This window comes from Pongo pygmaeus, chromosome 6, assembly GCF_028885625.2.
Source record: "Pongo pygmaeus isolate AG05252 chromosome 6, NHGRI_mPonPyg2-v2.0_pri, whole genome shotgun sequence".
Classification (NCBI taxonomy): domain Eukaryota; kingdom Metazoa; phylum Chordata; class Mammalia; order Primates; family Hominidae; genus Pongo; species Pongo pygmaeus.
The window spans coordinates 21,481,513-21,498,216 of record NC_072379.2 but is presented as its reverse complement, the minus strand read 5'-3'; the positions used below and the strand labels follow the sequence as shown (position 1 = coordinate 21,498,216).

General features: G+C 39.4%; 1 protein-coding gene across 19 annotated transcripts in view; it reads left to right on the top strand.

Annotated features, from left to right (window-relative positions):
* The window catches only part of TPST1 (tyrosylprotein sulfotransferase 1), a 148,144-nt gene that overhangs the window by 80,631 nt on the left and 50,809 nt on the right, over window positions 1–16,704 (top strand). For 8 of the 19 annotated variants that reach the window (XM_063668329.1, XM_054495241.2, XM_063668331.1 and 5 more), the window contains one exon: window positions 14,214–14,344. The exons of the other annotated variants lie outside the window; for them this stretch is intronic. In XM_063668329.1, coding sequence (XP_063524399.1) covers window positions 14,214–14,344 — 131 coding nt within the window. The remainder of the gene's footprint in view (window positions 1–14,213; window positions 14,345–16,704) is intronic. 19 annotated transcript variants of the gene reach the window in all.

Sequence of the window (16,704 nt, the reverse complement as noted above, 5' to 3'; positions counted from 1 at the left end):
ATAAGAAAAAAGAATGAAGAAAAATTATATTTGTAGAATGCTTTCTTATCAGCAGTCTTCCACTGCATTTTAAGGATAACTGGCTTGTTGGGGATAGTTCTTAGGGTATTTTGCTCAGTTTCCAGGAATGATACTCACTGTTGGGAGATTTATTCTCCGCCAATTACTGCAGATCTGCATAAACACCGTAATTATTAGTGACCTTACTTCTGATTTCTTTCCTTCTGTAAATCTAATAGCCACTTTACTTTTAAACCTTTGTTTAGATGAGGCATAATTTTTGGATACCTAAAAGCTAAACATTGGTTACACTAGAAAAATTATTAAACACTAGCCTTCTGATAAGAGAAAGTTGCTATTAAAGTGACATTACAGTTTTTGTTTTAATAAGTTATGCTCACGTCTTTACAAAATGTTGTTTCAGAAAGTGCTGAAAACTCAGAGCTAATTAGATTATATAGCCTACCAGTTGAGTCTATTTCAAATCAGATCTTATACATTCTTTTCTTTATTGCAGTAAGATATATTTAACATAAAATTTACCACTCTGACACTTTTAAAGTACGCAATTCAGTGGCATTAAATACATTCACATTGTTGTGCACCTGTCACCACCATCCATCTCCAGAACATTTTTCGTCTTCCCAAACTGAAATTCTGTACCCATACTCTTCATTCCCTAGTCCCTGTCAACTGCAGTTTTTTGTGTCACTTATATATATTCTTTTTTGAAACTACATTTCAAATAAGACAACCATGTTAGCATAAGTTCACTGATAGGCTATTTGATTTCAAGGTGAAAATTCCTTGGCTTTGTCTGATATTCTCTTGTTTATATCAATGTCCTTCCCTCCCTACAACCATATACTGTATCATGTTTTTATTCTGTCTTTTGATAACTTTAATTGACAAATTTATGCCACATTTATTTCATGAGATTAATTTCTATGTGAATTCCTTTCTCTTAGGTATTACTTTTATTTCCCCTTTTCAATTCATTATTAGCAGCTATATGGGAAGAGCTGCCTTCTTGTAAACCATCACATATAAGGGCAAATTAAAAAAAAAAATCGCTATCCTCTTTACACTTTTTATATGTATATAAATATTTCCATTGTATGAAAACTTACAAAATTCAAAGGATAAGAGAATAAAAATCACCTGTAATGTTCCCACCTAGACACATACACATATTATTCTTTTTTATTTTCTTATTTATTTACACATATTATTCTTAATATTTTGATGTATTTTCTCTCCTCTGCATTATGTTAAACAAAGGTAAGATTACCTATATCATCTTACCTTTGTATACGCACAGTTTTGTATCCAGCCCTTTTAACATTCATGAGCATTTTCCCATTGTGTGCATGCTTTTTAAACATAATTTTTGTTGTTATAAACCTTCATAGAAGTCACCTTAAATTCTTTCTGAAACAGTAGTAAATGAATGAATAAATCAACAAACAAAATACATTTCCCTGGTAGAAGTTCTATAATTGATTTTACCATTTTGTTGTTTACCGTTTTCTCTCTGACAAATTGTGCTGCAGTGAACATCTTTGCACATACTCAATTTTAGGATTTTTTTTTTTAAGGTAGGATCAATAAAAATAGAACTAAACCAGGGTAAAGTATCTGAGATTTTAAAAAGGTGTTTGATATCTATTGATACTAAAAAACAACAACAAAAAAACCTTTGGGCTGGCCACAGTGGCTCACGCCTGTAATCCCAGCATTTTGGGAGGCTGAGGTGGGTGGATCGCTTGAGCTCAGGAGTTCAAGACCAGCCTGGACAACGTGGCAAAATTCCATCTCTACAAAAAATACAAAAGTTAGCCAGGTGTGATGGCACATGCCTCTGGTTTCAGCTGCTTAGGAGGCTGAGGTGAGAGGATTGCTTGAGCCCAGGATTTTGAGGTTACAGTGAGCTGAGATTGTGCCACTGCACTCCAGCCTGGGTGATGGACCGAGACCCTGTCTCAAGAAAACAAAAACAAAAAACAAACAAACAAAAAACCTTTGAACTACCAGCATAATTGAGGTAATTTATTTTAGATTTTTGTTGGTTTTAATAGATTTCATTGATTAATGTAATTGAACATTTTCCAGTTATTAGCTATATGTATATATTCTTTTGTGAACTGTCTTTTAAGTTTTTACTTTATTTATTTGAGACAGAGTCTTGCTCTGTTGGCACAATCTTGGCTTACTGCAGCCTGTGTCTCCTGGGTTCAAGTGATGATTCTCTTGTCTCAGGTGGGATTATAGGCACATGCTACCACGCCTGGCTAATTTTTTTTAATTTTTTATTTTCAGTAAAGATAGGGTTTCGTTGTGTTGGCCTGGCTGATCTCAAACTCCTGACCTCAAGTGATCTACCTGCCTTGGCCTCCCAAAGTGCTAGGATTATGTGAGCCACTCTTTAAAGTTTTATATGTATTAAAGTTTTGTGAGCTCTTTGTAATTGGTAATTCATAGCTATCTCCTTTGCACAATAGTGAAAGGGTTTTTTATTACCAAGATACATGTACAATACTATTTTGAGGGTTCTTAGGCAGTAGACGTTATAGTTTTCCTACATGCAAATTGGCTTGGCTAGATTATCCTTTGCTTTCTTCAGTGGTGGGTTGGGAAGAATGCTATGGTTTGAATCCATGTGACTAAAGAATCTATTTGATACACACTTGTGGTTTTTGAAAGGATTTCAAAATACCCACTGAAATTAAAAAACACCCACCCTTTTTTTTCCCCCCGTCTCTGCCTATCTTTAAAGTGACAGATAATTTTGAGGAAGAAAAGATGAAGCGTGAACTATAATGCTGTTTTTGGGCCTTTTGTGGTAATGCATACAAACTGACAGTCTTGTCTTGTGAGGGTAGGTTTCATAAGACCTTTTTGCAAACTAAATCCTGTGTATCTTGAAAGCTTTTTTGCCTGTAATAAGTCAGATGCTAATGTACCCAGCACTGATGATCATGAGGTTTTTCTAAAGCAGTGCTTGAAAAGAGATTGTTGACTGTTAGCTATGATATGAGATGGGCCCCAGAGAAAGAGGTGGCTGGGGAAGGTGTTTTCCTTAGTTATAGGGTGAGAGTGGGAGAAAAATCACATTTTGACTGAGAATATAGGATTTATATCTCTAAGCCTAAAAATGCTGTTTTTTTTTTTTTTTTTGGTACAATTCTGGGTAGTCTGCAAGTAATATTGAGTCAGCACATTTTAGGGACATATTGCCCAATATTGAATGGATAATCATGCTTCATGGTTACTGTGACTCACATAGTAAATTGGTAATGAAACGTTAACATATTTTGTACCCTGTCCTACCATAGTCTCTAATCCTAAAATTATAGTATATTTCAGTAAATGGTGCTGTCTAGGTTACATCCTCAGCCTTCTTGCGTAGATTCTTAACCTTTTTAGACTTAGGAACTTATTTGAGAATTTGATGAATCCTGCGGATCCCCACCTCAGAAATACAGACACATGAATACACAGATTTCACTCACAATTTCAGTGGATACATAGATATACCAGAAGTCCATCAGATTAAGGACTCCTATTAGCCACAATTTCAGTGGATGCATGTGTGCCAGAAGCCTGATAGATTAAGGACTCCTATTTTATAGTCTCCTTGCTCAAGCTCATCCACTCATAGAGCTTTCATTATAACCTATTTGCTGATTATCATAAATCTGTATTTCCTAGTGGGTCTCTTTCCTGAGCCCTAGGTTCATTATTTCCAACTGTCTTCTGTATGTGTCCACCGGAATGCTCTCAAGGACCTCAAATTCAAAGTCCAAAATTGAATTTATTTTCTAAACTTGTTCCCTGAGAGGCAGAAGCTAGGTGGAATTGTTCATTAAACTGAGCAGGAATCCACCTTGAGAGTGGGGATGATGCTGTGCTCATCTATACTTGCAGTACCTATGAGCCAGAGAGCAGATTTGAGAAACAGAGTCCTCAGGGCACATGGCTCAAACCCCAAAACAATTCAAGGACCTGGTTGCTAAACTTAAAGAGAGAGCTGAAAAGCAGATCCAATTTATGAATGGAATATTTAGTTGGAAACATGAGTAGATAGTACTGAGGAAGAGCAAGTGATCAAATGGAAAAGCATGTACCAAGGTGCAGAACCCACAGTAACAGACAAGAAGAAACATGAAAATGAAGTCATCTGGGACAGGGGTTAGATTAAATCCCTAAACCAACAAAAAGCTGCAGCAGCAGTTGGAATTGATATTCTTACTTTAAAGGGTAAAGCCTGGAATGAATGCATACTTGTGTTTTCTGGTTCCTATACCCAGCAAAAACTGCTTGTTCCTGTTTTTTTCTGTCTCCATACATAGCATGCTTATTCACCCAGTTACCCAAATTAGGTCTCCTTACTTAAAATTCATGAATGACTCCACTGTTACTACAGGATAGAGTCTAGACTTCTTAGAATGACATTTACTTTTCTAGTATTTGGGTATTTTCTCATTATCCTTTTGTTATTGATTTCTAATGTGACCATTATGGTCAGAGAACACTCATTATGGTTTGTTTCAGTGCTTTGAAATATATTGAATATTGTTTTATGGCCAGTATATGGTCTTATGTGATCACTTGAAAAAATATGTATTCTGTGATTGTTGCAGAGTTCTGTAAATATCAGTGAGGTCAAGAAATTTTATAGTGTTGTTACAGTCTAAATCTTATTTGATTTTTTGGTCTGCTTTATTAATGTTGGGAAAATTATGAATTTTTCAATTTTTTCTTACATTTCTAGCAATTTTGTTTCATGTATTTAGGATCTATATTATTGGGAACACACCCATATAGACCTTCTTGAAGAATTAACTCTTTTGTATTTATGAAATATTTCTCTTTATCTCTGCTGTTACCCTCTGAAAGTCTACTTTGTCTGATATGAATATAGCCACAACAGTGTTTTTATGTATACTATATACATGGTATATTTTCCCCATTCTTTTACTTTTAATCTGTGTCTTTATGTAGCTGGCTTTGTTTGTTAATCCAGTTTTATAGTCTCTGCCTTTTAAATGGAGAGTTAATCCACTTACATTTAATGTAATTATTCATCTGATTGGATTTAAAACTACCATCTTGCTATTTGTTTTTTATTTGGATCATCTATTTTTGTTTCTTTGTTTCTCTTTTCCTGCCTTCTTTTGGATTAATCTTTTTTTGTATTCCATTTTATATATTATCTCCTCTTTTTAGCTATACCTCTTCGTTTTTTTTGTTTTTGCTTATAGTGGTTACTCTGAGACATGGGTTGCACATTTTTTATTTCGTAAAAATCCAGATAGTAGGCCGGGCGCAGTGGCCTCACACCTGTAATCCCAGCACTTTGGGAGGCTGAGGTGGGTGGATCACAAGGTCAGGAGATCGAGACCATTCTGGCTAACATGGTGAAACCCCCGTCTCAACTAAAAATACAAAAAGAATTAGCTGGGCTTGGTTGTGGGCACCTGTAGTCCCAGCTACTTGGGAGGCTGAGGCAGGAGAATGGCATGAACCTGGGAGGCGGAGCTTGCAGTGAGCTGAGATCGCTCCACTGCACTCCAGCCCAGGCAACAGAGTGAGACACCATCTCAAAAAAAAAAAAAAAAAATCCAGATAGTAAATATATTATGCTTTGTGGGCCACAGTTGGGCTCTTTATTCTTTACTTGAAGATCCAGATTTTCATCTGGCATCATTTCTCTTTAGCCTGATGAACTTCCTTTAGCAGTTCTTATAGTAAAGATATGTTGACTACTAATGCTCTTAGGTTTTTTTTTTTTTAATTTGAAAATGTGTGTTTTTTTTTTTAAATTTGAGAATATTTTGCTGGACATAGAGTTCTAGGCTATTGGTTGTTTTGTATTTTTTGTTTTAACTTTCAACATTAAAAATATACTATTTTATTGGCTTCCCATGTTTTTGATGAAAGTCAGCTGACATTCTTATGAATGTAATTTTTTTCTTTGACTGCTATAAGATTTTTCCCTATTTTTGGTTTTCAGCAGTTTGATTATAATATACCAAATTCGCTGATCCGTTCTACTGCCATCTCCTGTGTGGGCCTCAGTTTTGATTAGTTTTTATTAGCCTACCTTTGAATTCATTGATCCCTTCTTTTTCTGTGTCCAGTCTGCTGTTAAGCCCATCTGGTGACTTCTTCATTTCAGATCACTTATTTTTCAGTTCTAGAATTTCCCTTTCTCTGCTGGAATTCTTTGCTCTTTACCCTTTTCCTCTAAATTATTTGATCTTTTCCTCTAAATTATTTGATCTTTTCCTCTATATTATTTAACATATTCATAATAACTTTTAAAGTCTTCATCCACGGATCTCTCCCTGTTGACTTTGTTTCTTTATTGTTGATCTTTTCCTCTATATTATTTAACATATTCATAATAACTTTTAAAGTCTTCATCCACGGATCTCTCCCTGTTGACTTTGTTTCTTTATTATGGGTTATAGGCACACCTTGGAGAGACTGTGGGTTTGGTTCCAGACCACCAAAATAAAGTGAATATCCCAATAAAGCAAGTCACACATAATTTGGTTTCCCAGTACATATAAAAGTTATACAATATATTGTAGTCTGTTCAGTTTGTAGTAGCATTATGTCAGAAGAAAACACAATGCATATGCCTTAATTTAAAATACTTTATTGCTAAAAAAAAAAAAAAAAATGCTAGCAATCATCCAAGCCTTCAGCAAGTCATAATCATTTTGCTGGTGGAGACTCTCACCTCCATGTTGATAACTGCTAGACCATTCAGGGTGGTGGTTGCTGAAGATTGGGGTGACTATAGCAATTTGTTTTGTTATGTCATATTCTATATCCTTTGCTGTCTTTTCAACAATGTTCACAGCATCTTCACCAAGAGTAGATTCCATCTCAAGAACCACTTTCTCTGCTCATTCCTAAGAAGCAACTCCTCATTCATTCAAGTTCGATCATAAGATTGTAGCAATTCAACCACGTCTTCAGGCTCACTTCTAGTTATAGTTCTTTTGCTATTTCTACCACATCTGCAATTCCTTCCTCCACTGAAGTCTTGAACCCCTCAATGTCATCCATCTGATTCTTCCAAATTCCTGTTAACGTTGAAATTTTGACCTCCTCCCATGAATTACGAATGTTCTTAATGGCATCTAAAATGATGAATCCTTTCCAGAAGGTTTGCAGTTGACTTTGTGCAAATCCATCAGAGGAGTTAGTGTCTATGGCAGCTATAGCCTTATGAAATGTATTTCTTAAATAATAATCTTGACAGGGCCAGGTGCAGTGTCTTAAACCTGTAATCCCAGCACTTTGGGAGGCCGAGGTGGGTGGATCATCTGAGGTCAGGAGTTCAAGACCAGCCTGGCCAACATGGCGAAACCCCATCTCTACTAAAAATACAAAAATTAGCTGGATGTGGTGGCGCATGTGTGTAATCCCAGCCACTCAAGAGGCTGAGGCAAGAGAATCACTTGAACCGGGGAGGGAGAGGTTGCAGTGAGCCAAGATTATGCCACTGCACTCCAGCCTGGGTGACAGAGCGAGACTCCATCTCAAAAAAAAAAAAAAAACAAAAAAAAACCCAACAACTTGACAGTAGAAATTATTCCTTGATCCATGGATTACAGAATGGATACTGTGTTAGCAGGCATGAAAACAGCATTCATCTCCTTGTATATCTCTATCAGAACTCGTGGGTGACAAGGTGCATTGTCAACAAGCAATAGTATTTTGTGAGAAATCTTTTTTCCTAAGCAATAGGTCTCAACAGTGGGCTGAAAATTGCACTTTTATGTTATGGAGATAGCTTCTTTCCTTAATCTTTATGAACGAACAATCTCTACTAGCCTCCAACTTTTCCTCTCACAGCCTTTATAAAATTGAAGAGAATTAGGGCCTTGCTCTGGATTAGGCTTTGGCTTAAGGGAATGTCATGGCTGGCTTTATCTGTCTAGTCCACTAAAACTTTTGCCATGTCTACAGTAAGACTCTCACTTTCTTACCACTTGTGCGTTCATTGGAGTAGCACTTGAATTTACTTCAAGAACTTTTCCTTTGTATTCACAACTTGACTATTTGATGCAAGAGGCCTGGCTTTCAGCTTATCTTGGCTTTCAACATACCTTCCTCACTAAGCTTGACCGTTTCTAGCTTCTGACTTAAAGTGAGAGATATGCGACTATTCCTTTCGTTTGGACACTTAGAGCCCATTGTTGGATTATTAATCGGCCTTTTTTCAATATCAATGTGTCTCAGGAATAGGGAGGCCCAAGGAGAGGGAGAGAGATGGGGAACAAACAGCCAGTTGGTGTAGCAGTCAGAACATACACAACACTGATTAAGTTAACTATGTTATATGGGCTTAGGATCGTGGCACCCCAAACCAATTACATGGTAACATCAAAGATCTCTGATCGCACATCACCATAACAGATACAATAATGAAGAAGCTTCAAATATTGCAAGAATTACCACAGTGTCGTAAAGAGACATGAAGGGAGTGCATGCCGTTGGAAAAATGTCACCAACAGACTTGCTCACCACAGGATTACCACACACCTTCAATTTGTAAAAAACACAACATCTGCAAAGCACAATGAAATGAGGTATGCCTGTACTCATTTGCTTCTTCACATGTCTTAGAAGTTTTAACTGCATACTGGACCTTTTGTATAAAAGAAGGGTAGAGAATGAACTAGGTAATACTTTTTGTTTTATTTTTGTTAAAGAGAGCAGTTCTTTCCTCCAGCAGGTAGCTAAGGTGATCGCTCAAATTTGACAGTGAATCAAGCTGAGCTGGGGCTGAGCAGTGGCTTTAATTGATTTCAGTTTGCCTCTGGATTCAAATGAGATTAAGGAAATTTGACTTATAGCCCAACCTTAGCTTTCTGTATCATTTAGACGAGGGGTTGATTTCTTTGATTTTAGCAAGATTGCAGCTGGGAGGCAGTTGGGTTGAAGATTAAATTAATTTACTTTACCTCTGGATTGCAACTATAGCAGGGCCCTGGAACCCAAGCACCACACAGCATTGGGAGATCTCTCTCTGTCTCTCACTGTGCTCCCGCCAGCACTTACTAAGATTCTCTTGTAGTATTACATGTAATTGTCAGGTCAAGAGATTTGTTTTTACACTTGGGACTCTTTCAGATTCTAATTAATCATACCAGTCCACAGTCTCACTAAAAGTTTGGCTTGTTTCAGCAAAATCTTTCCACCTATGGGAGACCTCCTTTTCTGCCCACTTGTACCCAGACAGGCAATTGATTCAAGGTCGCTAGAAACAGGCTTTTGTTTCTCTGTGAAGAACTCATCCTTCTCCAGAAATGGGCTCAGTTAGACTTCTTGGCATTCATTTACTGCTTTTTCATGGCTTTACAGAAAAGTATTAAGTTTAGTTTATCTGGTGTTTTCTTGTTTTGATGAGAGCAGTGGTCTTTTGGGATCAGCTGCATTCAAACCAGGTTGGAACGCTTTAGAATGATGGCATTAAGATGCTTTGCCTTCTGCTTTCAACCTTCCTTTTCAACCTCATCTCTTTTTATTCTTTTAACCACACCACAGTGCCTCCCTTTCATTCCCACAGCACATCGTATACCTCCATACCTTTGTTCCTTCTGCCTTGATTATCCTTCTTCTTCTCATCTTACAATTTTGTCCTTTAAAACTCAACTCACATGACACCTCTTCTGTGCCACAGATCCTCCTGCTACAATGTACCTACCTTTACTTGTGTACTTTCACATTATATTGTGATGATTTATATTATATGCTGCTTCTTTTAAACTAAGGACATGCCAGACATGCCTTCATCTGAAAATGTTAATATAGTTCAAAGTGATGCTATAGTCTTTGTTTAAAGTAACAACTTTCTGGTCTGAAAAAAAAAAAGACTATGCATCCCTTCAACAGAATAAGATAGTTCTAAAAGTAATGATGTGGGAGCATCTCTAAGATATGGTCAGTGTTATGTTTTACCATTTGTATTTAGAAAAACAGCTGTGTGTGTATGTATGTATGTATGTATTTATTTATTTATTTTGAAATGGAGTCTCATTCTGTCACCCAGGCTGGAGTTCAGTGGTGCGATCTCTGCTCACTGCAACCCCCGCCTCCTGGGTTCAAGCAATTCTCCCACCTCAGCCCCTGGAGTAGCTGGGATTACAGGTGCATGCCACCATGCCCGGCTAATTTTTATATTTTTAGTAGTGACAGGGTTTCACCATGTTGCCCAGGCTGGTCTGAAGCTGCTGACCTCAGGCAATCTGCTCACCTTGGCCTCCCAAAGTGCTGGGATTACAGGCGTGAGTCACCGCACCTGGTTTGTATATGTAGTTTTTTTAAAAATAAATAAGTACAGACTTTTCAAGGACAAAGATATCATTTGCATTTTGTAGCCTGAGTGCCAGTAATACCTGACGATTACTTGATGCTCAATAAAATGATTATTATTAGCAAAATAAACCTTACACATAGAAAAAGAATATGCCAAGAACCAAGAAAAGGGATATTCAGATATGAGGCTCTTGGAGTTACAGCTCAGCTCACAAGGATTCTGCCGTAGGTGAGAAATGCTCCATTACCCAGAGGCAAAGCCCCAGAGGTTTTGGCAGCACTTTATGACTATGTATCAGTCTGGGCTCAGTCAGGGAAACATTGAGCCACTGTAAGTGTTATAGGAGTGAGGAGTTTAATATATTAATTAAGGCCTACGCAAATGTGGGAGGACTAGAGAAGTGAAGGTCTGCACGTTTTTTATTGTATACTGGACATGTTGTTTAAAATAGGAGTAGGGAATGAGCTGGATACAGCTACAGTTGGAAGACCAGAGGAATAGGCACTGATGACTGAAACCTGCAGCTCTGGAGAGGGCAGAGAAGTGCTAGGAAACTGCCTCTCGCTGCCAAAGTAGGACTCAGTGTGGGAGCCCAAGGAAAGGTCTGTGAGGCCTGCCACGGGGATAAAGTGGAGCTTTAGGAGAGGCCAGTGGAGCGACTGCATCTGACTGCCCTGACCTCTTAAAAATAATGGCTTCTGCTTCATTTCCACCTTCTAAAACTCATAGAAGCCTCTGACCCAGAACCACACAGGGAAAGGAATTCTGGGAGACTTAATTTTCTGTCCTAGACAACAGTGGTGGTGGTGCCAGTTGACCATCCAGCATAGGCCATTCCTTTGCCAGCCTGGCTTACATACACACCTATTTAAACCTTGTTTAACTGCCAGATAAAGCTAAATGCTCTGCTTAACATGATGTAACTATTGCTTAGCAAACTGAAAGCATGCTAACCACTCCCTTAAAGAGGAGATGCTGTAGTTCATATTGTGCTTTGTACATTTCTGGCTGATATGAATGTATTCCACTAGCTGAGTCACATCCCCTCTTTGATATCCTAAAACTTAGATATACTGAGATACAGAGTTAGCCATTTCCTTTTTTTTGGCAAGGTCTTGTTCTGTCGCCCAGGCTGCAATGCAGTGGCGCCATCATAGCTCACTGCATCCACAAACTCCTGGGCCCAAGTGATCCACCTGCCTTAGCTTCTTGACTATAGGTGTGCACCACCACACCTAGCTAAATTTTTTTTATTTTTAACTTTTTGTAGAGACAAGAGGTATCACTGTGTTACCCAGGCTGCTCTTGAACTCCTGGCCTCAAGCAATCCTGCTGCCTTACCCTCTCAACGTGTTAGGATTATAGGCATGAACCACTGTGCCCAGCCAGAGTCGATACACCTTATATTAGAGAGTATTATTAGACAGGGAAAAGTGGAAAAAAGAATTCGTTAATATATTCAGTATATATTCATATCAAAACAAAGAAGAATATCTGCCAAACTATTGTAGTTCTCATTTTCTGTACCTTTCATGTGATCATGGCAGGTATCTGTCATTTCTTTCTTCCTCTAGCCATTCCATGTTCCTTTGGTCCTCAGTAGTCACCTCAGATGGTCTTTGTTCTTTGCCTGGTGGGGTGGCCTAAACCTTCATTCTGGGGTGTATGTACCAATAAATGGCCATATTGTTTTGCTCTAATATCCCGTTAACTTTCCATAATAAACAAATCTAATAGAAAATCCTAGGTTCCAGGCAATTTGTTTCCTTCTTCCATTGAGTATTTTTTTTTCCCATTGTGTATTTTAAACTTGGTTCTTCCTTGATAATCAGGATTAATCAGCCTAGCTATTATAGTACCTGCCTTACTTGTCTTTGGCTAAGTGGCATGAGGAGCAAGAAGTGCTGAGTTAACAGTCTCAGCTCTCTGTTCAGTGGAAATAATGTTGTGTCTCCCCAAAAGAAGCACTTCTCCCTTGAGGATTAAGACCTGTAAACTGTGAGAGCCCACAGCTGCTGGGAGTTTTCTTTTTGGGAAGGATTTTGATAATATTTAGTGAATATAGGGCTATTTCGATTTTCTTCCTCTTGTGTCAATTTTGATAAATTGTATTTTTTAAAGTAATTTGGCCATTTCACTTAAGTTGTCAAGTTTGTTGGCAGGAAGCTGCAGTATTTTCTTAGAATCCTTCTAATCTCTGTCAAATTGATAGTGATAACTTCTTTTCTATTCCTCATGTGATGACCCCTTGATTCTGCCTCTGTCCACACCTGTTAGTGATTCCCTCCACCTGAATGTGGACAGGACCTGTGACTTGCTTGGAACGAATAGAATACAACAGAGGCGATGGGAGATATGTGATTGCATGATTATATTATATAAGATTATAGCACTGGACTGGCTGGAGTGTGCACATCTCTCTCTCTCTCTCTGAACATAATGACTGTTATCTTGTATAGACTCTGGGTTCCTTTATAATACCCTTGTGAATGCATTTACTTTTGTTTTAGCAGGCAATCAACCCAGGTAGGCTGGATTATACATTGTTTTGCCTTTTGCAGGCAGTGGTTCAAATCTCAATTCAGTTATCAAAGCAAAGCCTTTGCTAAACTGGTTTGGGTTTGTCCTGTGCATGTGTGATTCAGAGGTTAAGGTGAGACCCGTGTAGGTGCATACATAAAAGTGGAGAGCTCGTTCACCTGCTGTTTCTGCTCCAGGAGTTTGCTCTGACTCCCTGTCTTTCTTTGGCTCCTTTCCCTGCTTCCTCTGACCAGAAAGAAAACAATTCCTATCAGAGTTTTAGCCACCTATGCGTGCTGCTTAGTGACTGAAGCTGTCCCACCCTCAAGGAAAAACTTGATGAGAAAAAAGTAAATAAACAGAAAACTCACCCTGTAAGGTCACTTCTCCAACTTTTTACTTCCCTCCACAATCTGCCTGCTTTTATTTACTTTCCAGATCCTCATATAGTTTTTTGTTTTGTTTTGTTTTGTTTTGCTTTGTTTTGAGATGGAGTTTCACTCTTGGTGCCCAGGCTGGAGTGCAGTGGCACAATCTCGTATCACTGATACCTCCCCCTCCCGGGTTGAAGTGACTCTTTTGCCTCAGCCTCCTGAGTAGCTGGGATTATGGGCAGCCACCACCATGCATGGCTAATTTTTGGTATTTTTAGTAGAGACAGGGTTTCACCATGTTGGCCAGGCTGGTCTTGAACTCCTGACCTCAGGTGATCCACCCACCTCAGCCTCCCCACAGTGCTGGGATTACAGGCGTGAGCCACCGCGCCTGGCCTAAGGTAGTTGTTTTTTTAAAAGTTTGCTCAAACTTTATAGTTGTAATTAGAGGGAGGAACAACTTTATGGGATGTAGGTGGCTTAACCTCACCATAATGGAACCAAAACTCCACTTCATTCACTTTTTTTTTTTTAGATGGAGTCTCACTCTGTCTCCCAGGCTGGAGTGCAGTGATGAGATCTCGGCTCACTGCAAGGTCCGCCTCCCGGGTTCATGCCATTCTCCTGCCTCAGCCTCCCGAGTAGCTGGGACTACAGGCGTCTGCCACCATGCCCGGCTAGTTTTTTGTATTTTTAGTAGAGACGGGGTTTCACTGTGTTAGCTAGGATGGTCTCGATCTCTTGACTTCGTGATCCGCCCGCCTCGGCCTCCCAAAGTGCTGGGATTACAGGCGTGAGCCACCGCCCCCGGCCCACTTCATTCACTTTAAAATGAAGTACTTGACCAGAAGCAATACTGTTTAGAATGCCATTATGGTGAATAAGATATTTTGTAAGGGAAAGGATGCTGGTTTTTGACAGAAATGTTGTGGGCAGAGAAGGAAATCTTCATTGAGTAAAAGCAGTGTTCTTTTCAGATGGAAGCGGTCCAGTGTGATCATCCTGCTACAGATGGCTGCCCAGACCCCCTGGGAACAGTGCTTTATCGGGGCACCATTGTTGGCCTCTCCTGTTGGCAGGTTGGACACTTAGCCGTGATTGTTGCCAGGTCAGCCTTGACAGGTGGAAGCCTGTGGCACTGAGCACATGCATGACCTTCATTCCTACTGCTCTCACAGTAGGATATGAACTTTGTTCATTAGCCTTCTGAGCAAGGGAAACAGTGGCTGGTAAAATAATGAGTCATTTTGTCCACTTGGTTATTGAGAGCCTCCTCTGCTGAGATTATCCATTGGTCATCATTTGCATGGGACACGAATACTCTCACACTTTGTCCTGTTGGAGAATAGTTTATTGACATAGCTCTTTTCTACATCTTACCACAAGTTTCCCAACCTTATTCTAAGTTTCTGAATTTCCAGTCAAACCATTTGCTGCTGACCACAAATCAGTGTGGATTCATATTTATAGCCATCACTCCTTTGACACAAAATGTGCAGTCATGTACACTGCTTGGAGTGTATGATGAGCAGCCTAAGCGACTCATAGCCAATGGTAGCCAATGGTAAAGTGTTCAGTCCTTACTAAGTCCTAGTAGCAAGCAAGGGCTCTTTCTCAAAAGGGAGAGTAATGATCTCCAGAAGTTAGCATAGCTTTGCTCTAAAATCCTAGGGTTCTATACTGTGATTTACCTCTAGGGCCTGCCATACCTCCACACACCACTCATTAACTATCATCCTGTATCTTAAGTTTTTGTTGGCGATACTAATCTCTGCAGTTTCTCTAGGAATGCAGTATTACTTTTGGTGTAATATTTTGGTAGAGAGAGGCAGCTCCAGTGTAACCCCTGAGGTATGGCTTTAGTATGCTACCCATCTCTGTTAGTCCTAGGGACACCATCACCAATCAGCCACCACCAGAGATCTCTAGAGCTCACGCCATTCTCTTTTCCTACTCTACCTCTACACGTGCTTATAAAGTATAGCCATGTGCCCATTGTTTCTGTCATGAAGCGTCACCAGTTAGCTCCTGTGACTCAGAGATCTTTTCATCCTTCCCTTGGGTTCAGGGAGTCTATTTCTCTGACAGCCTTTCCCATTGTTATTTCTAGCCTGCAGGGAACAAGCACTAAAGAGCTTTTTAGGGATGTTGTTGCTCCCTTCACCAATGTATTTCTCAAAGGCTTGGTGAAGGAGTGGGTTCTCTAGACCTTCCTGGGATGTAGTTAGGAGATGAGTGAACAGATCAGTCATAGGTATTAAATACACTCCAGTATTCCTTATTTTCTAACCTTTTGAATAAATTTTATTTTGAGACTGAGTTTTGCTCCTGTTGCCCAGGCCGGAGTGCAATGGCACTGTCTCAGCTCATTGCAACCTCTGCCTTCCGGGTTCAAGCACTTTTCCTGCTCAGCCTCCTGAGTAGCTGGGATTACAGGTGCCCGACACCATGCCCAGTTAATTTTCTGTATTTTTAGTAGAGACAGGGTTTCACCATGTTGGTCAGTCTGGTCTCGGAACTCCTGACCTCAGGTGATCTACCCACCTTGGCCTCCCAAAGTGCTGGGATTACAGGCATGAGCCACTGCACCTGGCTTGAATAACTTTTATTTACAGTATACCAAGGAGGTTCTGGCATCTAAGCTTCATTTAATGTAAGCCACTGGTGGATCCAGGTTTTAGCCAACCAGTTGAGGAAATTGTTAGAGTTATTCCCTGATTACTCAAGCCAATATACTGCATCCAAAATATCTGGTTAATGTTCTCATATATTGATAAATTTGACCAAGTCCAACGTTACATTCCTTCTTGTCTGGTCTAACATTCTTAGGATTCATTCCTACACACTTCCTAGGTTTCTGCAAGTACAAATGGGCAAAATCTAGCACAATGGCCCTCGCCCTCTGAGGGTCACAGCAGGTTGGTTCAGGAGTAGGAACCTGACCCAACACAGGCAAATAAAGGTCTTTCCTTGGGACTGTGAAATGGTACCAAGGGAAGAAAGGTGGTTTCTGTCTGGTAGGGAGGACCACTGGATATAAGGCACAGGAACTGTTGCTGGAAGTGTTAGACACTGCTGACTGCTTGTTCCTTTTTCCCTGTTAGTAAGGACTATTCCTTTAAAAAACCAAAAAAGGTAGATAAAAATACCAGATATTCATTTTCCCATATACTCTTGTGGGTGGAATGACCACTTGACCAATTTTTTGTAGCCAGTGATACATAAGGAGATTTTTTTTTTTAATGGGGAAAAAAGAGCTTACAAATTTTATGTGCACATGTGTGCATGGGAGTTATACAATTAAAAAAAAAAACTCAAATGGCTAGATGATTGACACTTTTATACCACCCTGAGATACAGAAAGAATAGGGGCTTGGATCATGGCCAAACAAGTTATGGTGGCAAAACAGGTTATGGGAGGAAGAGAAGACCACCTTTGCCTGGCTAGCAAAGGTAGTCTTGAACTCT